Source organism: Taudactylus pleione, unplaced genomic scaffold, assembly GCF_031769625.1.
Source record: "Taudactylus pleione unplaced genomic scaffold, aTauple2 ptg000108l, whole genome shotgun sequence".
In the NCBI taxonomy this organism is placed as follows: domain Eukaryota; kingdom Metazoa; phylum Chordata; class Amphibia; order Anura; family Myobatrachidae; genus Taudactylus; species Taudactylus pleione.
Window position 1 is genome coordinate 2879268 of NW_028284510.1, and position 26590 is coordinate 2905857.

Sequence of the window (26590 nt, forward strand, 5' to 3'; positions counted from 1 at the left end):
GGGAATGCCTCCGTCTGGCAGGCACGCCCCCGGCACGCCCCCTTTGGTGCGAGACCCCGAGCAATGGAAAGACCGTTGCTCGTTGGGTCTCGCGCATGCGCAGTGGGGAACATCGACCCACTTGCGAGCGTACTGCCGCTCGCGAGTGGGTCTGAATGACCCCCATAGTTTGAAGTTTAATTAGGTGAGTGCAGGTCATGTAAGATTTCTTTATTGAAAATGGTGTGGTCACATGCTGTAACCCAGGCTGTATGTAGTCAGGGAGTCGGCAGACGAAATGCCGACTGCTAGCTTCCTGACTGTGAAATCCCGGCATGGGACTAATGATAGGCATCTAAATACTGATGCCTATCATCAGCCCCATGTCAAAATCCCGATGCCCGGCATACCAAAATGTAGGTAAGCTGTTAGCCGTGCGTGCGGGGGTTATATTAAGAGACTCCTGGGTGGAGGTTAGGGTTAGGCACTAGGGGGAGGTTAGGGTTAGGCACCCCTAAGGGAGGTTTAGGGGTGGGGAGAGGGGAGAGTTAAGATACTTACCAGGTGCCATTGGAATCTTCATCTGCCGGATTTCTGGCATCTGTATTTCATCCACCGGGCTTAGGTCCAGCAGTATGTCATACTGATTCCAAGTCATGCACTTCAGGTAGTTGAATGCCGTAGATTAAAGCCTAACTACGCAATATACTAGTTAATGTTCCATTGGTTAGGACCAAGATCTAAATGGGTGAGAATGTTAGGTAAATTTGAAGTTGAATTATCTACTAGACTAATTCCAAGGAGGCCAAATAATTGCTTCTCCACTTTCAAAAACAGGAGCACATGTACATCTTTTCTTTGCATAAATGCAGATTTTTCTTCTGTTAATAACATGTAGCAACTTACATATATAAAGCTAGGCAGCACATGTATAAGTCAAAACTTGAACAACATTTTGTTGTATCATTAGTTAAAGAATCAGTGTAATTATTCCCCTACAAGTGTGGTTAATCATTCATTTAAAGATCTTTCCAGTCTGGATGGTATAGAGTGTATTAAAATGCCTTTAACATTTTGTCCTATGAGGACATAGAGGATGGGATTGATGCAACTGTTGAAAAAAATCAGCCATATAGAAATGCTAAATATTATTTTAGATATATTATAATTAGATGTTACCAGCAATCGACAAAAGTGAATTGGAAATGTACAGATAAAAAAACACAGTATGACTGCAGTGATGATCTTATAGGGTCGCTGTTTCCTCTTTGGTGTTTTAACTTTTCTAAGTTTAAAACAAATTATACAATAACACATTAGTATGACAAAAAAAGGGACAAGAAACATGGTGACAAAACTAGTGATATCCAATACTGTATAATACTTATAATAACTACCATAGGTTATAATCATATGAGGAGAACATAATAAGAACGTAACCACCCAAAGTATTGCTGAAATTTTGCAGACTAATTTGGGTGTTCTATAAGTTTTGGACCAAAATGGCCACATTATGGAGACACAGCGATCAATACTCATGGCAGTTAAAAAGTAGACACTAGCAGTCATGTTCAAAAACCAATAAGCAATGGTGATTAAACTAACAATATGGTAAGGCTTCAAAAATGTAACTGGGATAAAGGCACAACATATGAAGTCGGCTATGGCCAGGTTAAGGAACCACACAGCGCTGACTGTCTTTAACTTGAACCCAGCAATCCAGATAACTAAGCCGTTCCCTACAATTCCCAAAACAAAAATGATGACATATAAAATGATTGACAGCATTGTATATATTATGGAATAACTGGAGTCATCATCTGATCTTGTCCGATTAGAGAACGTCTGATTGTCCAAGAGATTATAGTGCACAGCAGATGTTGTCCTGAAAGCAGATTAGAACATAAACAGTTGTATTATTATATATGTTCTATGTTTGAATTAAAGTTAAAAGTATAATGCTATCACAATAATTCAATAATTTTTATTTTTCATTATTTGTATGTTTCATATTATTTTACCCATCACAGTATTGTACAGCTTTTTCAGACACATTTCCCCCTGCCAAAAGAAACAATTTTGTAGTTTTATATTTGTTTTGGAACACATGAAAACAAGTTAACATGTCCAAAGTCACTATAGATGTGTCCTCATTCATCTTTGCTGCAGTAGCCCCCCCTTGGTGCTCCAGGCACCGTGCATCTCTGCTAGTGCCAGTCGTCATTTTCGCAGTTTTTTCACCTAAAAATGTGTCTTAGTCTGTGTACGCAGAGCCGGATTTAGGGGCGGTCTTCCCTGGGCGCACAAACACGGAGGTGACCCCACTAGCAGCGATACGCTGTCTGTGCCTGCCGCTAGTGTCCCCTCTGCTAGTGTAGAGTAGACCGCACAGTGAGCGCAGTTCACACTACACAGCGATATACACACAGCCGCTGGCGGCAGCTCTGTGTATGTTACAGCAGGCAATGAGAGTCAGACAGACTCTCATTGGCTGCTGCACAACTTAGGGAGCCGGCTCCCCCCCGCAGCTGGTGATGATGGGAGAGACGTTATGACGCCTCTCTCAACTATGCAACAGAAGAGCCGGGACTTGCATCAGTAGCGGGGATTCAGGTAAGTTTTTTTTTGTTTGTGTGTGTGTTGGGCACAGTCACTGCATAGGGGGGGAGGGAGCGCTACAGGCATCCCTGTATAGGGGGACCACTTCATGGGGGCACTGTATAGGGGGGGTGTTTGTTACTGGGGGCAATGCATAGGGGGGCTACTACTGGGGCACAGTATGGGGGGACTACTACTGGGGGCAGAGCATGGGGGACTACTACTGGGGCATTGTATAGGGGGGGACTACTACTGGGGTCACTGTAAAAGGGGGACTACTACTGGGGGCAGAACAAGGGAGGGGACTACTACTGGGGGCACTGTATAGGGGGGACTACTACTGGGGGCAGAGCATGGGGTGGACTACTACTGGGGGCACTGTATAGAGGGGGACTACTATTGGGGGCACTGCATAGGGGGGACTACTACTGGGGGCACTATATAAAGGACACTGCATGGGGGGATTACTACTGGGGGCACTGTATAGGGGTGGACTACTACTGCACGTAATGCATTGGGAGAACTACTACTGAGGGCAATGCATAGTGGGGACAACTACTGGGGGCACTGTATAGGGGGGACTACTACTGTGGGCATTATATAAGGGGCACCGCTTAGGGAAGACCAATACTGGGGGCACTGCATAAGGGGCACTACTACAGAGGGCACTGCATAGGGGGGACTACTACAGGGGGCACTGCATAAGGAGCACTGTATAGGGGGACCATTACTGGGGACATTGCATAAGGGGCACTTCTACAGTGGGCATTACTAGAGGGGCATTAAGGTGAATAGAAAGAAAAAAAATCCTAGGGTGACGAGAAATGGTGGTATATAGGGGCCCCCACAAGTTTGTTACCCAGGGGCCCCCATAGACCTTAATCCAGCCCTGTGTGCACGACTGAGTCAGAATCTGTATACGAAATGTTAGGATGCAGTGGACACAGCTTTTTTCCTCCACAATTACGTTGAGCTTTATTTACAGACACAGTCATACACAGATATACAAGTGTTGCATATCAAATTAATCAGCAGTCTCCTGGTGCGTCCTAGTACATCACATTGCAACTAAAATGCCCTGTAATATTATAGGTGCTTGGGACCAGGCATCTTACGCCACATGGCGTATTGAGGCTGGATGCATGGGCACACATCTGTACAGTATGCTTGAATGATGCCCCCTATTTTAGAATGATTGGTTTACAATAATTATAAGAAAAGCATTAACAACCACATAATTACTTGCCCTTTCCATTTAATTCCATTTAATGTATCATATTTTTATTCTTCAAATTAAAAAGAAAAGATATTAACAAGTAGTGGGAAGAAACATAGAGCCTCATTCAAAGATTAATGACTCTGTGTAAGCATCGTTGCTGGATTTAAAGCTGTGATAATATACAAATTGTGTATTAGTCTGCATCTGAATGTGCTGGGACTGATATTCCCACTTTCTGCATCTCCACATCCCTTCTATATATTAATAAATAATATATATATATATATATATATATATATATATATATATATATATATATATTTATTCATACAGTGCTGTGCAAGAGTTAAAAAAAATGCTGCAACAGAAGAATGCTTTAAAAAAATAGAACTGTAAGAAGTTTATTTTTATCAATTAACAAAATGCTAAGTAAATATACAGAAGTAACATCTAAATCAAATTAATATCTGGTGTGACCACCCTTTGCCTTCTAAACAGCATCAATTCTTCTAGGTACACTTGCACAAAGTTTTTGAAGGAACTTGGTAGGGAGGTTGTTGCAAACATCTTGGAGAGCTAGCCAAAGAACTTCTGTGGATATAGGCTTGCTCAAATCCTTCTGTCTCTTCATGTAATCCCAGACAAACTCAATGATGTTGAAATCAGGGCTTTGTGGGGACTTTATTATCACTTCCAAGACTCCTTGTTTTTCTTTATGCTGAAGATAGTGCTTAGTGACATTATCTGTATGTTTGGGGTCATTGTCCTACTGCAGCATAAATTTGAAGCCAATCAGATGTCTCCCTAATGGTGTTGCAAGATCAGTATGTACCTGACTATATTTCTCAGCATTGAGGACACCATTAATCTTGACCAAATTCCCACCAGCCCAAAACTTGCATTTGTTCATTCGGTGAACAAACTGCCTTCTGCTACAGCCAAATAATTCAAATTTTGACTCATCAGTCCAGAACACCATGCCATTTTTCTGCACCCCAGTTCCTAAGTTTTTGTGCATAGTTGAGTCACTTGGTCTTTTTTCCATGTCAAAAGGTATGACTTTTTGACTGTAATTCTTCCATGAAGACTACTTTTGGACAGACTTCTCCGAACAGTTGATGGGTGTACCTGGGTCACACTGGTTTCTGCCAGTTCTGAGCTGAAGGTATTTCTGGACATCTTCAGACATCTTCAGATTTAGAAGGGAAGTAAGCATGATGTGTATTTTATCTGATGCACTAAGTTTCCTTGGCCAACCACTGCGTCTCAATGTTGCCCATTTTTTGTGCTTCTTCAAAAGAGCTTGAACAGCACATCTTAAAACCCAAATCTGCTTTGAAATCTTTATCTGGGAGAGAACTTTGCTGATGCAGCATAACTACCTTGTGTCTTGTTTCTCTGCTCAGTCTTGTCATGGTGTATGACCTGTGACATGAAACTGTCATCCACTAACTCATCTTTTTAGCAGAGTGTGGCTGTTCCTCAGACTCCTACACTGCTGTTTCTGTTTCAGTTAATGACTGTGTATCAACCTACATATTAATATGATCATTATCACCTGTTTGATATGATATGATTGGATACTCATACACCAGTGTGATTAAAAAGTTATTTGTGAAAAATTGCATTAAAAAAATGCTGTTTGAGTTATCAGTTCATTTTCAACATAAGAGAAGCAAAATACAATTAAACAAGTATAATACAAAATCAAGTATTAGAAATGTGTGCTGACCGGTGTGTTTTTGTTTTGGTTCTAATTCACCATCATATTTTGTTTTTGACAAAACCACCCTCAAGTGTTATGATCAGAATCAGTTTCAGTTTGCTTATGAATTCCTTAAAAAATTATAAAAATCTAAAAAAAACCCTGTAAAAACAGCTAAAATCATGTAATTTGGACATTTTTATATGCAATCCAAAAACTCAAGTTTGTTTTTTAAATCTGATTTCTGAACTGCCAGAGGACTTGAGCCAGGACTTGGTTCTACTTGGAACCCCAAAATGATTCTGAACTGGGACTCGATTCGACTTGGAACCCAAAAGTTCAGGTTTGTTAGGATTTCAGGAAAACCAAAGTACACATCTCTATTAAAAATGAGATGCGAGAAGTAGAGTAAAGAGTGCACTCACCAAGGACTTTATTCAAAAGATGATTTATTGTTGTTACAAACAAGACATTAGTAAAAAGTTGACATTTCAGTCACAAACATTGACATACACCACAGTGAACTGACCTCCCTAAATATACTTGGCAACTTTTGGATTTCCAAATCTCCCACTGGAAATGACATCAAACACTGTAATAGTAGGTAATCACTTATAATATGTAATATCTAACCATAAATCCATGAATAAATTTTATTAGATCACCCTCTTGTACTCACCTGTCTTGTTACAAAGTAAAAAAATAACTAAATAGGACAAAGGCTACCAAAATTTGAAATAACCTCAACTTCCAGTCAGCGTTACCCATGAAGTCAGAAGTGTTTGGAAAATCCCACAATCTAACCAAGTATGTGAAACAACATCCTCCTAAATCAAGTTCCATTAGGAGCAGCCAGCAGGACATACAGCATGTGGAAATGCTGCAGTAGGGAAGGCTATTGACACCAGGTCCGATCGTGACTTCTGGTTTGTGCTAACTTGCAAAATCGTAAGTACCCAGAGAGTCACAAGATATAACATTATCAAACAACAGGCCCCTAGTAGTAATATATAAAAGGCAAAAAAAGAAATACTGTTCACTGGCAGCTTCCAATCAAGGTTATTAAAAAAAAAACTTTCTGTTTGCATCTCAGCCTGGAATGGAAAAAAATAGGAAGTGGCCACTTAGAATATGGCAAGCAGCAAAGAAATACACAAAACACTCAATAAGATAGCTCATCAGGGCAAGTGCAAAGAGAAAACTTGGGTATACAGCAAGTAATAATTAAAATTTAAACCTGAGGTCTCTACATGATCCAAATAGGGATCCATGAACATTCATTTTTCACAGACCAACTCCAAGGAAATGTTACTTGCACAACCATGGTTGTAAGGGAAGAAAATGTGAAACAACCCACATACTAAAAAAAGACATTACAAAAGTAGTCAAAATATCATTATAGTTGTACAAATATAGTCAGGAAACCACCAGCATCTAATTGAAAAAATGCATGTAAACAAAATTGTTAATCAGAACCTCAGATAAAACCTAAGGAATGACCATGCTTTATGTTTATGGGTTCAATACAATTTAAAGTATGCCCATTCATCTGGACTGTAGAGTCATTGTAAACATTTTTTTAAATGATTATATTCATTGAGGCCCTTGAAGGCCACAGTGTCCACACAATGTATTTATTTGCCCTCTCTTTTTAAGAGAGAAAGTCGACGATCACCACCTCTCATCTGTAGGGGTATCTAGTCTATGATCATGTATTTGAGCATAGAAATCTGGAGTCCCATTTTCAAGATGTTTGCTGCCATGGGTTTATCCAAACCATTATTGCTGTAAGACAATTGTATATATGATCAATTTGTAAGCCACAGAGGATATGGTTATTTTTTTCAATATACATTCAACCACATGGGCACTCTAGGAAATATATCACATGATCCATTTGGCATATTAAGCAATAATTGAGCAAAATTATGCATCCACAATGTGGATGGGGAAATGATTGTCCAGTCATTAATGTTCTGCTAGTCATGCAACCCAGACATTTGAACCAACCTTTCAGGGTCATTAACCAATTTCTTGTTTGTTCATGTTGGGAGTGCATATTAGTTCTGTAGAGTAGATCTTTTAAATTAGGGCCCCTACAGATATGGCCCCAATTTTTCAAGTTCTCAAAATTAGGATCAGTCTTAAAAATAGACCCATTTTTTTGCAGATCAACTTTTAAGTAATCTTCAAGCTTGTATCACATGTGATGCCCATTATCATCATTTCTTCCTGTATCTGTCTGTCTGGGGAGAGAAGGTCTCCACTGTAAATCTTTGTTGCCCTGGTGAGACACATCTTGATGATTTTCCATTATCGTCCTGTTAACTAAAATAATAGTCCATTTCTGATGTAGTTAATTACAAGCAGGTGACATATGATGGATAATTCCCACACCCCCAACAACAGTACTAGAAAAAGGTATATATATCTTCCCTTGAAACCACTCTTAATACATAATGCCAAGAGCTCTTATAATTCAATTTATTTACATGTTAAAATACACTATAATAGAACAGCTGTTCCTGAAAAACAGAAACAAATCTTTGCCATTCAATGCATAAATAACATTCCTGTAGTCAATACATCAATGGACACAATATGTGAAGTGAGTAAATATACAGTATGTTAGATCAACCTCAAAATGGAAAATATTTCTGATTGATCTTCCCCAAATAAATGGGGAACAATGTTGTGTAAATGTAGTACATAGTACATGTAGTTATACCCAGTCTGGGTATGACTTTAACCCATAGGAAGCTTTTAATTAAATTGAATATAACAGCTGTGTGATTTAAATGCTGCTAAGGTTATCAGCATGTGGCAAATTCCCCAGATAATACCATGCTGAGTAATAAACAATCCATCGATGAAATCCAGCATCCACAGCAGATGAAGGAGAATTACCAGAGAAATAACAGAGTATCTTCTAAAATACACCATTCACAACTGATGGCTAGATGATAGAGGATATATTTAAACTCTCTCTTGTCAATAGCAGCAATTAAAGATAATCTGATGTATTGCTGCAGCGTCTATAATTGGTGTCCACAGCGTAGTCAGCAGGAACAATGCAGCCAGCTATAAGTGTCATCTTGATGCATTTCTCTGCTCTACCGGGGTTTTCTCAAAAGACAATAATGAATTCATTGTCAGGTGGATGATAATTTATATCGGAATCCATCAATACATTTATTTCGTGACCAGCATGAATTGATTACTTGTTAGCAAAAGAGTAATCACATTAAAAATAACAGACTTGTAATATCAGCTATTCCAAAAAAGATACTCTGTTAATTCTCAAGTAATTCTCCTTCATTACCTGTGGATGCTGGATTTCAGTAGTGGATTAGTCACTGTGCATAATCATTACGAAGGTATACTATGGACCCATATCCAAAGATTGTTTATTACTAACCCTGGTGTTATCTGGTGAACTTGCCACATGCTACTAACCTGAGGAGCATTCACAGCACACAGCTGTTATTTCTGTCTGGTCAGAATATCAGAGAGAGATTTAATGTAATTAACAGCATGTTGTGATCAAGCGGGAAGATTTTCCACATAGTGTATTTAGAGCCCGGAATTCCTGCTATATATTTCAAGGGAGTTTTGAGGTGGATTTAATATGCATTTATCTCACTTCACACCTTGTGTCCATTGATGTATTGACTACAACAATGATATTATTATTGTTAGTGATTGTTATTGATTTTAATTCTATTCACTTTTACTTATTAATTTAATTTTACAGTCCCCTATGTTTTAAATTATCATGAGGGGTATTTATTGTATTTATTGTATCTATTTATGGTTGTGCAGATTGATCCTCATGTTGTCCCACTTTTAATATTTTGTCACCTCACAAATCATGTAATTGTAATGTTCTCAGTTAAATTATGAGAAACAAAATGGCCAATATTTGTCACACTACAGGCCATCTATCACCAAAAATATGTCTGCCTACTATAATGTTATACTAGAAAACAAAAAGATGGTCGCCGCCATCTGTGTGTCAATCGGTGGCATTGTTTGTGCTACTCTTTCCTATGTTCATATGAAATGACTTTCTTATGTTTTCTTTCTATATACAATTGTACAGTTTGACCCTTGTGTTGTACTATTGTTAACACTCAGTCACTAAAGTTTTCGTGACTGTTTGCTCCCAGTTAAGTCTTGAGAAACAAAATGTCTGTTTCTGTTACATTATGGGTCTTTTACCACCAACAAAATGGGCGCCTGCTTGAATGTATTAGGATAAACCAAAGAGATGGCCGCCGCCATCTGCGTGTCAATCGGCAGCAATGTTTTGTGTTTTCCTTCCCCTCACCTATATGGAGTGACTTCCTTATCCTATGCCCACCTAGTACTGGATCCTGGTAGGCGCGATCGCGGCAGGCACTGTCAGCTGGCCGCCACAATCTGCACATGCGCAGTATGCACCATGCAGCACTATGAAATATGGTGGACGTCATAGATGACGTCACACAAAATGGCCGCGGGGGTTTGCGCATGCGCAGAACGGCGGAAGATGCTGAAATAGTGCTATTCAGTACCTTGCTAGGTACAGTATATAAAGGGCACCCCAAGAGGCTTACCAGTACCCCTGAGGAAGTCTTTTTAGAGAAAATGCGTTGGGACCCTTGCTCCAGTCTCTTTCCACTCTGCTGACCATTTTGCAGTTAAGCATTTTACTATCTTTTTTTCAATGTCTTGTTAATCCTTGTGTACCCCTCTGTGAAAAAGCACATCTGTGATAAGGGTCATTTTCTGTTTATTTGAAGCCAACCTTATCCACCTGTATTGTTCCAGTACACATTATATACTTAATTACATTATTGGTTTTTAAACAAAATACTACACTATATCTGTGTTTCATCTGGCTCTGTCCGAGCCCATCCTATTAAGGTCTTCCTGATTCTTTTGGAGTCCCATTTCTATCCCACCACATGGAATCCCAGTAAAAGAAATACAGATAAGCCTTAAAGTTTTATTATTTGGTATGCACATATATATCTGAGCACATATATATTTCACATGGAATTAACACACTCTCAGGTGCATGTTCCTTCCCAACTTCACATATATATATATATATATATATATATATAATATATATATATATATATATAAATATATATATATACTGCAATTCAAAAGTTTGGGGTCACCCAGACAATTTCGTGATTTACATGAAAACTGAGTTGCAAAATGATTAGAACATATAGTCAAGACATTGGCAAGGTTAGAAATAATAATTTTTATTTTAAATTATAATTATTTCCTTCAAACTTTAATTTTGTCAAAGAATGCTCCTTTTGCAGCAATTACAGCATTGCAGACCTATGACATTCTAGCTGTTAATTTGTTGAGGTAATCTGAAGAATTTTCACCCCACACTTCCTGAAGCACCTCCCACAAGTTGGATTGGCTTGATGGGCACTTCTTGCATACCATACGGTCAATCTGTTCCTACAACAACTCAATGGGGTTGAGATCTGGTGACTGCGCTGGCCACTCCATTACAGATGGAATACCAGCTGCCTGCTTCTTCCCTAAATAGTTCTTGTATAATTTGGAGGTGTGCTTTGGGTCATTGTCCTGTTGGAGGTGGAAATTGGCTCCAATCAAGCTCTGGCCACAGGGTATGGCATGGCGTTGCAAAATGGAGTGATAGCCTTCCTTATTCAAAATCCCTTTTACCTTGTACAAATCTCACACTTTACCAGCACCAAAGCAGCCCCAGACCATCACATTACCTCCACCATGCTTGACAGGCACTCTCCCAGCATCTTTTCCCTTGTTCTGCATCTCACAAATGTTTTTCGATTCGTCTGTCCATAACATTTTTTCCAATCTTCCTCTGCCCAATGTCTGTGTTATTTTGCCCATATTAATCTTTTCCTTTTATTGGCCAGTCTCAGATATGGCTTTTTCTTTGCCACTCTGCCTAGAAGGCCAGCATCCCGGAGTCGCCTCTTCACTGTAGACGTTGACACTGGCGTTTTGCGGGTACCATTTAATGAAGCTGCCAGTTGAGGACTTGTGAGGCATCTATATGTCAAACTAGAGACTCTACTTTACTTGTCTTCTTGCACAGTGGAGCACCGTGGCCTCCCACTTCTCTTTCTACTCTGGTTAGAGCCTGTTTGTGCTTTTCTCTGGAGTGAGTAGTACACACTGTTGTAGAAAATGTTCAGTTTCTTGGCAATTTCTCACATGGAATATCCTTCATTTCTAAGAACAACAATAGAATGTCGAGTTTCACATGAAAGTTCTCTTTTTCTGGCAATTTGGAGAGTATAATCAAACCCACAAATGTGATGCTCCAGATACTCAACTGGCTCAAAAGAAGGCCAGTTTTATAGCTTCTCTAACGAGCAAACCCATTTTCAGCTGTGCTAACATAATTGCACAAGGGTTTTCAAGGGTTTTCTAATCACCCATTAGTCTTCTAACGTGCTTAACAAACACAATGTACCATTAGAATACTGGCATGATGGTTTCTGGAAATGGGCCTCTATATCCCTATGTAGATATTCCTTTAAAAAACAGACATTTGCAGCTAGTATGGTCATTTACCATATTAACAATGTATAGAGTATTTCTGATGAATTTAATGTTATCTTCATTGAAAGAAACTGTGCTTTTCTTTAAAAAATAAGGAAATTTCTAAGTGACACCAAACTTTTGAACGGTAGTGTGTGTGTGTATATATATATATATATATATATATATATATATATATATATATACACACACACAATTTGCTTTGACCCACGGCACTCAAAACATCTGTGGTGCCAGTGGTATGTGACCACACCATAGAAATAAAAAATTCATACAAACTCAGCACTCACCATTATATTCCAAACTGTGCTTCTAATTCCAGGGAATGTTAGTATTGCAATAATTTGTCATACTGACCAACCACATCACAGTCTTCCAATTCTGTCAGTCCCTACGCTGACCTTCAAAAATATGAGCATTTGGCTCTAGGTCTCACACAGATTTTAAATACAAATTATGCTTTTCCAATCGGTTTAAGTGCTGGCTCATTAGCTTAAAGTGACAGAACCACACCCAACATACTAACTAATGACACCTGGTATAAACTGTAAATTTTTTGCTTACATATTGAAACATGGTGTGCAAGAGCAAGTGTGAGTACAAAAATTTGTACAGTATGGCAAACCATTATAGCAGCAGTGCACGGAGGGTTTCTGTGTAAAAGTCAATAAACTGGACTGCTAATACAGTAAGTCACATATGCATCTCACTGCACCAATCGACTGTATTTTCATTATGTGATTAAAATGCCTGTATAACGCGACCTGAGCAACAATGAGGGAGGATACATCTGTACCTAACTTCTTTCTCCTAAGCTGTAGTCCCAATGGAAATCTTATGAGCCATAAAGTGTTTGCAAATGAAATAACAGACCCATAGACCAACTCAAAAATACAAAATAAAGCAATCTTCCTTGAGCCAGACTAATATACAGGATCAGTCCTAAGAACATGCTATATACCTTAGTATGTAATTATATGCTACAGGTTGAGTCTGCCATATCCAAATATTCTGAAATAAGGAATTTTCTGAGCACTTCTGAGATAGTGGCACCTTTGCTTTCTGATGGTTTAATAAACACAAACATTGTATAATGCACAAAATTATTAAAAATGTTGTATACAATTACCTTCAGACTGTGTTTATTAGGCACATATGAAACAAAAGTTCATTCTGTGTTTAGACTTGGGTCCCATCCTCTATTTATATATTTATTTATTCATCAGTTATTTATATAGCGCACAAATATTCCGCAGTGCTTTACAGAGCATATTTGGCCAACCCCTTGAAAACTCATTATGCTATGCAAGTACTGCAAAATATAGAGAATTCGATATACAAAACACTTCTGTTCCCAAGCATTTTGGATATGGGAGGCTCAACCTGTATTTGTATTATTATTTAATTTATCTGTATGGTATTGCACCAGAAACATAATTCCTTACCCAAAGTGAGGGTAAACCAAAGGAACTTCCAGGAGTGCACACTTCATACACATGGGGAAAGGAATTTATTTGTGTTTTTAAATAGCAATGTGAGCACCCTAAAGAAATTGTATCCAATACATTGAAACATTGCTGTGTTAGCCACTGGTTTGTGTCAGTTATCCTGAGTGCCACCTGTTTTGCTGTATGTGTTTGTTCAGTCATCTTCACTGGATTTTGGAGGCCACTAGAACCATTTACGCAAAAGGAGAGTGCCGTTGTTATGCTATATATAACATATGCTATATATGTAACATAATGCATTTACACAATACTTATGTATATCAATATTATCTGTTATATGTAAGTGCAACCTTATTATTTACATTACTAGGTCAATGACCCACATTTCATTTGGTAACCCATATTTGACTACAGTATATATATTTATAGAATATAGATAATCATGTATATAAATAAGCTTACTGAAAGCCAGAATCCTGTGTCTCATCAAATAAGCTGTGATTTGAATCAGGAAACTTCATGTTAGCTGAACACCTACAAACACATCAATACATGTATAAAATCTGCAAATGTTAACAAGACATGAAATAATGAAATCCTTTCTTCTTTTATTTAAATACTGTTTTCATTGTAGTATATTGCCAACCATACACGGTGCAATTTAGAAACATCAAAATTTCCCTTGAGATTCCTCCCTTGAAATTCTCCATACGATGAGGTCAAATGGTGTACAATTGATCGTTACGATCATACGATCCCGAAATGCATATGTATCACATCCTACACGATAGATCTTACATTTTTTCCATAAGATCTACAATCCAGTGCTACAAATGGCGGGGACGCGTATCGGCATCGTAAACATACATATACAACACACAATGTGCACGTTACGATCAATCGAAATTGTGCACATCGTGCAAAGATACGTACTGTGTATGGGCTGCTTATGACATTCATTTTAACTAAGAGATATAAAGTAAGAAAACAAAAGCAGCCAAACATATACATGTAAAAAGCTGAGAGTTTATTAATTAAGTGCATGCATAAATCTGCAATCTACTTTTTATGTATTTTCAATACAAGAACACTTCAATAAACATTTGAAAAAATGCATTCATTAAGTAAAACCTGGATAACAATAACATGAAAAAAAAATCTGGGTGTAGGTTAAAAATAATTATGAGCCTCATTCAGAAGTGGGTGCAATACCAATGTTTTCATAGTTGAACACATTTTTTTTTATACTACACATGCATATGAGTCACACTACACATGTGCCGAGATTGAATATCAATATCAGCTGCAGTGATAATCGAGATCACAGAATGATTGACAGTCAGTGACCATTTGTGGGAGGATGGTGAATCAAACGCAGGTGTGTCGCAACCTTTTCATGGCCGTGTCTTGGCCTGTGACTGCTTCTGTGTAGGCAGTTGCAGATGCTCTGGTGGAATACTTTCGATGGACATTCATAGGGTTGCTCAGAGGGCTGTTCAGCACAGGCTCTATGTGGTGCTTCCTGCTGGTCTTCAATACATTGGTGCAGTGGCTACAGTCAAGTGAAGTACTTAGCCGGTGAATTACCAGGGATCAGCAGGAAGCACAACAACAAGCCTGTGATGGACACAGTCTCCTACTGTGTCAGGCAACAATGGCTGTGGCACACCTCGCAATCCTGGGAACTCTGCAGCAGAGGATATGGAGGGCCCCTTCCCACAAACTGCCATAACTATAAAGTAGGTGGTGTGTGTGTACGCACAACCCCCCAACTATCTCTGAACTTGTTGAAATATCCACAGCTTCACATCTGCACTTTATAAAGGGAGAGGTTCATTGTTGTGGCTTTTAGTAAATAGACTTTTACCAACCACTAACCTTACAAATAAGACTTGTACAGATACTGACCCCATTTTGTCTTATCTTACTGCTGTTTGGTTTGATATTTTAATTGATCACTCCATATTATTTAAAACCATATCTGTTATATGTTCTATAATGTTGTACTTATCTTATAAGCTTTATATGTCATTAGTAATTTTAACTTTAATTGAAAGTAATTATAAAAAATATTGGTTTATAGAATTTTAAAGAAATTGGATTTTTGTTTGTGCCCATTAGATATACACACTCTCATAAGTTTAATCAGTCCTGATTGGTTAGGAAAATCATTATAATAATGTTATAATAATTTGTATAATCTCTCATCTTCTTTGGATAGTTCTCTCCCTACTGAGGACACTATACAAAACTTTTTAACCAGCTGTAATTTACCTAAACTATCTTCCTCTGCCCTTGAATCCCTAAGTGTTGGAATTGAGGTGCAGGAGATCTCAGACGTGATAAAGAACCTTAAGACCAATAAGGCCCCTGGCCCAGACGGCTTTATGGCCACATATTATAAATCCTTTAATTCCTTACTTTCCCCCTATCTTGCTAATGTGTTCAACATTGTGTGATGTCAGGAGGCTCTTTCTCCAAGGAGGTCCTAGAGGCTAGGATTATTGTCATTCCCAAAGAAGAAAAAGACCACTCCAACTGTGCTCATTCTAGACCTATCTCGCTGTTGAACACTGATGCTAAGATGTTTGCTAAGATACTTGCCAACCGCCTGAACTCTGTATTACCTAGCTTAATTCATAATGATCAGGTTGGCTTTATACTGGGGAGACAGGCCAGGGACAACACTAGATGGGTTATTAGCCTCATTCACTAAATTAATTCTACTTGTACCCCAGCCCTGGTGATTTCCCTGGTAGCTGAGAAGGCCTTTGACCGGATTAGCTGGCCCTTTATGTTCCAAACACTGAGGGCATTTGGTTTAGGTGGTAATTTCCTCCAGGGCATCCAGGCCCTATACACTACACCTTCAGCTAGGTTCTCTATGAATGGTCTTCTCTCATCCCCCTTCCTCATAACCAATGGCACTAGACCCGGGTGCCCTTTGTCACCCTTGATCTTTGCTTTGGTTATTGAACCCCTTGCAGCTCAAATTCGCCTTAATTCAGATATTAGAGGTACCTTACTAGAAAAGGCAGAATATAAAGTGGCCCTTTTTGCTGACGACATTCTTCTACCTTTAACTTCTCCCCATACATCTCTACCAAAACTCTTTCAAGTATTGTCTGAATATGGTTCTCTCTCAGGCTACAAGATTAACCTTTCTAAAACTGAATCTCTTGCACTTAATATATCACCCATGGCCTTGGATCTCATGCGTCACAGTTATAACTTTGCCTGGTGTCCTTCTAAAATTAAATATCTAGGACTCTATATAACTAGCAGATATGACACCCTATTCTCTGCAAACTTTCCTCCTCTGCTCAAAACTATTAAACTAGACCTCCTTCGATGGCATGACCTAATTATTACCTGGTTAGGTAGAATTGTGGAAGTTAAGATGAACCTCGTGCCTAGACTACTCTACATTTTTCAGACCCTTCCTGTTGCTGTTCCCAAATCGATTTTATTGCAATAACACAGGTGTTTTGTTCAATTTGTATGGAAAGCCAAGCCTACCCGTATCAGTTTTATCACTCTCCATTGCCCAACTACCAATGGGGGCAACAGATTTCCTGATGTTAACCTCTATTATTATGCTACCCATTTAAGCCAGGCAATAGCTTGGTTTGCCGCCTCCCAGGTACCTAGGTGGGTAGAAGTCGAAGCAAATTTGTTCAATATCCCTTTTATGTCTGCTATCGTAGGTTTGGCTGCACCTGACAGACCTCAATCTGTTCACTTACATCCAGTTATTTCTTTTACATGCTCCATTTGGGATTACTATACATCTCACTATAATATTACCTCCTACCCATCCTCTGTTACTCCTATATGGTTTAACCCGGCGTTTTCCCCGGGTTTCAACCTTGCCCGCTTCTCTCCATGGATTAAAGATGGGATAAGGGTGGTATCTGATATCCTTGACTCAGGTGGATGTGCCTCTCTGGGCTCCTTACAGAATAAATGCAACATATCTTCTATTAACACTTTTACCTATATTCAAGTTTGGCATTTTATAAATTCCCTCCCCTCTAATTCAATTGATAGATCTTTAACGTAATTTGAGTCTCTATATCTCCATAGCCCTCTCATGAAAGGTATCATATCAGGTATTTAAAACATTTTGATCCTTGTTAAACTTCCAGATACACCAAATCATGAACTTCAGTGGGAAAAAGATTTAGGGAGTTCACCTGATGAGAACACATGGTCTGTGGTGTGGGAGAGGGTGTCTAAGTCCTCTATTTCTTCCTTAATTAAGGAAAATACCTATAAGGTGTATTATAGGTGGTACCAGGTACCTGCCCATTTGCACTAAATGTATAATTTAACCTCTGATCAATGTTGGAGAGGTTGTGGCGAGATAGGTACTTTTATACACATATGATGGTCATGCCCTAAAATAGCTCAATTCTGGGATGGAGTTACCAGTATTCTTTCGTAAATCTTTAAAATACCACTGATTAAGTCTCCCTGGTCTTTCCTCCTTGGCTGTCCACTTGAAGGCCTTAATAAACATGCTGATAAGCTCTCGTCACATATATTGAATGCAGCTTGATGTCTAATTGCAAAACACTGGAAAGAAATGGTACCCCATCCTCGCCAGCAACTTATAAATAAAATTTGGCATGTGACGGCCATGGAGAAAATATCAGCTTATATCCGCAATACATCTCCAAAGTTCATCAAGGTTTGGTGTGACTGGTTCCTCTATAACAACACCACGCCACATGGGACCCTGTCCTCAGGCTTCTCAAACCTCATACTCTAACGTTCATAATTAATTTATATTAGTTATTTAGTTATTTTCTCTCCATTTTATTATGGCGACTTATATTTAAGTTTTCCCAATATACAACGTAGACCCAGATTTGGCCTCTTTCCCACTTACCCTGTCCCCCATCTTATTCTTCCTCTTCTTCCTCCCTTTCTTTTCTCTTCATTTCTCCCTTCTCTCTTTTGCATTTTTTTGTTTCCTACTTGTTCTCTTGTGTATTTTGTACTATAATTTACAATCTATTTTGAATATGTGCTATGAAATATAGTAATCTTTTCTCTTCTATGTTTCATCTGTTTTCAGACTGGTTTATTGCTATATGTGTAATTTGGTTACTTTCTTATCCTATATTTTTGTTTCTGTAATATGTCAAATCCTTCTCTTATCCACACATATATTGTTGTACTTTATCTATGTAAAATTCAAAATACATTTTGTTAAAACCAAAAGAAAAAGTGCTTAGCGCTATTAGTGCAAAAATACATTTGTGATTAAAACATAAGTAATTGATAACTATTAAGTAAAGTAATGTTTTGGGCCCAGTAATAAATAGATATGATATATATACAGCACATACATTTAAAACATACTCATTTATGACACTCAAAAGACACTTCCTTAAAAAATATAATGCGATTGTCACGAACTATGAAAGAGAAACCTCAAAATCGGGATTAAAAGGGAAATCCAAGTATTACCCAATTTAATCTAAGTGCAATTACATAAACATATTCTATGATCTAGTGAGAAAGGACTTGTGTGAAGTGGACATCCCATCTGACAACAAAAATAACCTAAAGAATGGAGAAAAAAAAGCCATAAAAAACTTATGAGATAAAAAGGAAATAGTTTTAAAACCCGCTGTCAACGGGGGAAGGCAGGTGATAATGGACCATTCTTATTACCTAGAAAAAGACAACAGACTTCTAGGTGATGAAAAAATCATACACACTTTTGAAGAGCAATCCCACTGACAAATATATTGAGAAACTGAGGACATTACTGGTACAAGGATTACATAGAAGTATTATTAACAAAGAAGAATTTCAATACCTCATGCAGACCAACCATATTACCCCCATCTTTTACTTTCTCACAAAGATCCACAAGTCCTTAGAAAAAACACCAGGAAGGCCAATCATAGCAGGAATTGACTCACTTACATCACACATATGTGGATGTCTTTCTAAGAAAATATGCACAAGATCTACACTCATACCTGAAAGACACAACTAGTGTTTTACAGATCCTGAAAGACATTGAGTGGAAAGAAAACTATACGTGGGCTACAATCGACGTCCAAGCACTATACACATATATTTACTATTCAAAAGGAATTTAGGCATGCAGACAAATCCTGGATAAAGATGGGTCATTAATCCTGATACACAAGGATTTTATCTGTGATCTTATGATGTTTATTTTAAATCATAATTATTTAAAATTTTTAGATGCTTTTTACCAACAAATGTGTATGTGGCACAGCGATGGAGACAATCTTTGCCCCAACCTTTGCTAATCTTTTTATGGGAATCTGGGAAACTAAATTTATCTATAATGACAACCCTTTTAAAGATAAGATCAAGCTTTACAAAAGATATATAGACAACATTTTAATAATTTGGGATGGGTCTGAATAATCTTTTAATCAGTTTTTAATATACAATATCACCAATGATATGAATTTAAAGAACATCTGGATAGAATTATAAAGGAAGCATCAAACAAAATTCAAGGTGTGAAAAGAAGTGAACTACTTCAGTATAAGGAGAAGGAGAAAAAGAAGAAAGCCTTTGTTCACTTTATTACAACAAACAACACACAGGAACATATTATAAAAAAACTCACTAAATTAACATTGGCACATATTGGAAATTGACCCTATCCTAAAATAGTCCTTACCACCTGTCATTTTTAAGAAAGCTAGGAGTCTAAAAGACATACTAGCTCCCATCTTGCTGCATAATATTAACACTCAATATGACATTGTTTTGTCCAAATATCCTGGCTGTTATAAATGTGGTAAATGCAATATATGCAGACATTTACACCCACAGAGAAAAACCTTCAAATATCATAAAAATTCTAAAGTATATAAAATACTGCAACATATGAATTGTAACTCCACCTCCATCATTTATCTACTAGAATGTATGTGGGGAAAACCAAAATAACTTTAAAGTTAAGAATTCAAGAACACATCCGAAGCATTAAAAATAAAATGGAAGGACACATGGTTTACAAACACTTCACTTAACATCATGCATCCAATCCTGAGGAAATAACATTCAAAGCCATCGAACATGTAACCTTGGGAGAAAGAGGAGGAAATCTCACCAACACACTATCCAAAAGAGAAATGTTTGGGATATTTGAACTACAGACACTCTCCCCTCAAGGGTTAAATGAAAGCAATGAGATAGCACTCTTCATATGAACTAATCCCAGTTTCATTATGATGAGATATCGGTCAACTTGTCCTAAGGTCCCTTTATGTACAGCCATACCACACTGAATTTACCCAATCTCATCTGATCTTGAAAGCCATAAAGTGTGAGCCTGACCAATAGCCATCTGAGAGACAAACAGGGAAGATCAGGTGCTGTAGATCTTTCCCTTGGGCAGGACTAAATACTTCAACTAATTACAATTTTGATACTGTATAAGGGTGATACCCTTGCAGTAATTGGTCACCATCACTATAAATATGCTATCAATACCTGAACATTTTACTCTGCCTCAGTTGGTTTACAATATAGAGAATATAATGTAACATTTACCTCCAGTACAGGCTTTCCTTTTTTAGAAATTTTTTTTATTAATGAGGAGTCCCATGTACAAAAACTCGAAAAATTAATTAGTCAGGTCTGGCATGCACTTGTTAATATATAAGGGGGTTTGTACCCATATATGTATAATTTCACACATAAATCAATAATGGTATATTATTGATCTCAGGTACTGTTAAGATCATATATATGCCACGTTACTAATGATATGTCTCCCATGGTAGATGGCCAGGATGGTCACAGGATAATGTGTAATTGGAGAAACACATTGGTAACCAAAAATAAGGCTGAAGATGAAGCTTGCATTCCAAAGTACAATCTAGCAACCATCTCTGTGTTCCACAGAAGTGATTTGATGCTCCCAGTGTATTTACATGAAACAAAATGGTCACTGATGAAACACGCATGCGCAAAATACACTACAGACATGCCGGCTATGAATTACACTGGGGAACAACATCCAATGACTAGAAAGAAGTGATGCAGAGAAGACTAGAAGACCACCGGAAATGGGGCATGAAGAAGGAAACGACTGGATGGCGCACCCTAGAATGCTCGATGACCTTCCAGGAAGTGATGCAGAATAGACAAGAACACCTAACTGGAAGTTGAGCATCAAAGAGTGGAAGTGACGTGGAATAGACTAGAACACCTCATCAGAAAGTGGGGCATTAAAGAGCAGAAGCGACCGGATGGCATATCTCCGATTATTTGACCAAATACTGAAACCCACTTACTATATATATATATATATATATATATATATATACATATATATATATATATATATATATATACATAACATATAGATGAACTAATGAATACATTATATGATAAAACATTACTAGTGGAACTATGCACTCAGTCTCCCAGTGAAAGTGGAAGTGATGTCACTGGAAATGACATCAAGTCTGATCCCTTGTGCAGGAAATCTACCAAATTATTTAGGTATAAGTACAGCAACATTCCCCAGGGTCACCATCCCCTTAAAGAAGTCAACCAGTGATGAAACACGTTGGGAAACCTGCACCTCATATGACAATCTGATTCTCTATACCTAAAAACAGGATAAGCTTTTAATATATGTTTTTAGAGTATTTATGCACTTATATATACCTCATCCAGAAGTACTGTATTGACTTTTACTTTTTATCTAAGTCCCTTGATTTACTGTTTTTGTTGTTTTCAACAACTGTGTCTAAATTAATGTGTATGCTCTTAACATATATGCTGGATATATATCATATCTATTTATTACTGGGCCCAAAACCATACTTTACTTAATAGTTATCAATTACTTATGTTTTAATCACATATGTATTTTTGCACTGGTAGCACTAAGCACTTTTTAAATTTTCTTATGGCACTTCAAGGCACTCTGATCCGATATACAGCTTACAACTTTCATTTGTTTATAAGATGTTGAGCACTTCTTATTATTCATTGGATTGAGCTAACACCCCGTTGTTGTTAGTGGGTGCTACTATTAACTGTTTTTTTTGCTTCACTGTAACACCATACTAGGTATACTCTACTTACTGGTGCTACTGAAATCTCACTAGTTTATATATATACACAGTATATATATATATATATATATATATATATATATATATATATATAGGATAGATACACCATCCCTATACATCATTTATACCTACCTTATATGACTTTTGAATGGACTCATGCTAACTTTACCTGGAGGTACCCCAACAGGAATTGATCGCTGTGACTTATAAGATAGGCTACTTTTTCTTGTTTATTTTGTGTGTGATATGTGTATTTTTGTATATTAAAACTGAATATTTACAAAATATACCACACTATGGAAGCAAATTATTCTGCTCCAATAAGGTTGTAGCTATCTGCTCGGTGATTTCCTGGGCAGAGAAACATAAGCTGTAGGTCACGTCTGACGTTGAACCCTTTTGACTGCGATCTAAGGATTGTTTCCTTATATGCTTAACATACAAGCATATCTATGGTACGCGCATATGAATATATATACTTTTAATTTATGGTATTTTTAACTACTACACTATCAGGCGCTTGTCCTTGTTCCCCCCTTTGTTCCTAGATTATCCGACCTACCAATCAGCATTTTCAAGGACTAAGCTGCCACCTGCTTGCTAAAAAGGAGTATAGTGACACATATTGTTAGAAGGAGGAAAAAGACTTCCAGTAGTACTACCTACCCTTGAGACTGAACAATTCAAGGAGCAGTGCCACAGATCTATTCTTTTTTTGTCATATACAGTATATGTATATATATATAATCAAAATTATACGTATTTGTTTTAATATTTACATTTTTATTATTCATTATCTCATACCTTTGAATGGCAGTTCCACTATTTTTTTTAGAGACCAATACCAAAATTCTGTATGTATTGTTTGAATAGTTTTTTATAAAATATTGTCTCAGTAAATAATTTTTGTCTTCACAAACAATTAGCTGTTCCAGAGCTCTGAAAAAAGGAAGATAGAATAAACAAACAAACAAAAATACATATACATTTAAATACGTTTATATACTTGTACTATCCGGGGTGTATTTAGAGAGTAAGTGGCACATGTTCACTCACCATCCAGGGCCCCCTCCTCTCTCGCTGGCGACCGTGGCACACTGACATGTTTAGTAGACTCTGGGCAGTAGTCTATGCCCAGAGTCTGCTGCACATGCACAGCACACTGGGAAAATGGTGTGTCAGCCATTTTCCTGGCAATTTACATACTACGCATGCACAGAATGCTGGGAAAATAGCTCTGGTGGACATTTTCCAGGCATTCTGTGCAGCTCCTCTCCAGCCTATGTGGGACTTCAGAGAGGTAAGTAATATGTCATTTAATGAACATATATATCACTATAAATGACTATTTATACAAAATCTATATTTACTTTCATAAGAATAGCTGCAATAGTTCTCAGTCAATTTATTTTGTAGTTTCCATACCTACCCTACAGAAGCATCTCCATAATAGGCTCATACTGGTAGAAAAGTCACAGAAGCATGAGGATATGGCATGAATTCAAAAGGTATCCAGAAAGAGGCTTGAACTCAGTGATGCAACAGACTACAATATTTTGGAGCCCTGACAGTGAAATTACGGAGACTGGTGGAGCGATAAGTTATATGGACTTGTTGCATTACATATGTTTTGAACTACCAAAACATATTTCGCAAGGTAGGACACACAGACAGGGGGCCAATCATGGAAGTGGCACGGCTATGTGGGCACATTGGGAGGCAGAGCTGAGCTATACAGTATATCTCCATACTGAAGGAGAAAAAAAACATCACAGTCCTCTCTGCCAACAATAGCAGAGAACCATCCGATCTCCGCCCTTGATGACAAAACTGTTGGTGGCAAACCATTTATGGTAACTATGCATAGATGGTTGGTAAATTTTTCCCTATTTCAGTTGTTCTACAAAGAAATGGAGGACCGCTCCCAAATTTAAATATGGCCCAACATTTTAAATTTTCCCCCTTTTAGAAGCACATATTAGTTTTGCCTTAAAAAGTGGGAGGCACATATAAAAACCTTTGTAATTCCTACACAGTTCACCTGATTTGGATGTAATTACCCTCAAATTAAATCTGAAAGTCTGCAGTTAAATCACATCTTGTTTGTTTCATTTCAAAGCCATTGTGGTGGTGAATAGAGGCCAAAATATGAAAATTCTATCAATGTCCCAATATTTATGCACCTGACTGTATGTCTAGCAGAAATCACACAAAACTTTATTAGCAAATATTTAGAGCAGAAAGCACAGTCATATTATGTTACTGACAAAATAGCAGCAATAGCCTTTGAAGTTGTTTAAACTTGCTTTAGCAGACAATGGGGCAGATGTATGAAGCTCTGGAAAGAGATAAATTAGAGCTTGATAAACGATCAGCCACTCAGCTCCTAACTGTCATGTTACAGGCTGTGTTTGAAAAATGACAGTTGAAAGCTAATTGGTTGGTCGTTTATCACTCTGCACTTTATCACTTCTCAGAGCTTCATACATCTGCCCCAATATGAATTGCAGATACGTAGTTGCAGCTTGAGAATAAAGATATAACAAACTGTTTAAGTTTCAATTGACTATTGCAGCATGCAAAACATAGATGGTTAGTTTCAGCTTTAAAATAAAGATACATCAACAGCTAAAGTTACAGTTTGTTAACATGCTTTTTACAACATACAGAACATAGGTGTAAAGTCAGACTTTGCACATACTTCATATCAATATAGTTTGATGCTGGTATTTGCAGCAGAAAGGGTGAGTTTTAAAGCAGATGATTATTGCATGCATAGCTAACAGTCCATCCTGACACTCAATCCCTTAAATACTACTTATAAAAGTGCATACAATCCAAGGTAGGACAGTGATGGCCAATGATTATATCCCCATGCAGTGGTGTGTATAAAGACTGTCAATTGTCAAAGTCTGTTACCTTACATACATCAATCCAGTATAAAAGAGCAATATGGCACTTCTCTATGTATTTCCCTGCCTTAATAGCCCATAAGTGGTTTCCTCAGGAGATGAATTCTTGGATCTAACCTTTGAAATTGTGGACAATAAAATTCTTACATTCTATAAATAAGAAGTAGATTATCAGTACACTGCACATGCATCTTAGTGTCACTGCACATGTATCAAGGTACATTACTGTATTCGTACACAGTGACTTTTTACTTACAGTGTGATTTACAATTGAATGCATGGATCTTCCTGACTGTTTCACTATAACTGCTTTTTGCTCTGATCCACTGCTTCAACTTGTTAAATGAGTGACCACACTCATTGGCTCTCCTGACAGTGAGATCAGGGCTGTGATGTCATGCCCCAGGATTTTGTACTCTCTTTCCTCACCTGGTGTTGACGATTCACTGGCATATCTCTGCTGGCCAGTCATTTCAAGATTTGCCATTTTTCCTTAGGTCAGCTGACATTATTGCAGCCATTTACAGAGACCTTCTTTTCATGTCACTTCAGTGTGTAATCTTTGGCAAGAGGGTCTCATTCAGAGCCACTCATAAGCAGCTGCTCATTCGTTCCAAGCGATGATCGCACATCTGCGCATGCGTACGGATTGTAATATGCATGCGCGAACCAGTCAGTGCGGCCGAAAATCGTGTGCTCGCTAAATAGCGAATGCCTGCTAATTTGAGTGCCAGAATGAGGCGTATGTGGGTGGTACCAGGGGAAGGTGCTTGAAAATGGGGAGTGGAGATCAGAACGCAGGCATGCCTAAAGGTCAAAATGGGCATTTTAAGGGTATGCATAATTAATACAGCAGCGTCATTGCCCACATCACTTGGTTGTTTTATAGTCAGAACTGCTCACAAGATTGCGGTAGGAAAAACCAGCCACAAGAATAGCGAGCAGTTCAGACGCCGTTCAATGTACTCGATTAATATAATAAATAGTGGACATGACGTATGATGCGAGCGGCCAGGGGGCGTTTTTCCAAAATTACGACCGCAAGTTTTGTTCGCTCGTTC

At 37.9% G+C, this 26590-nt stretch overlaps 1 protein-coding gene across 1 annotated transcript; it reads right to left on the reverse strand.

Moving 5' to 3' along the window:
• Positions 1-990: 990 nt before the first annotated feature.
• LOC148525448 (formyl peptide receptor-related sequence 4-like) lies at positions 991-26016 on the reverse strand. The gene is made up of 5 exons (XM_088470934.1): positions 25959-26016; positions 19353-19411; positions 17334-17473; positions 13982-14053; positions 991-1864 (listed from the first exon to the last, which is right to left on the reverse strand). Exons 1-5 carry the CDS (start codon positions 26014-26016, stop codon positions 991-993), a joined length of 1203 nt encoding a protein of 400 aa, XP_088327060.1.
• Between the last annotated feature and the right edge of the window lie 574 nt (positions 26017-26590).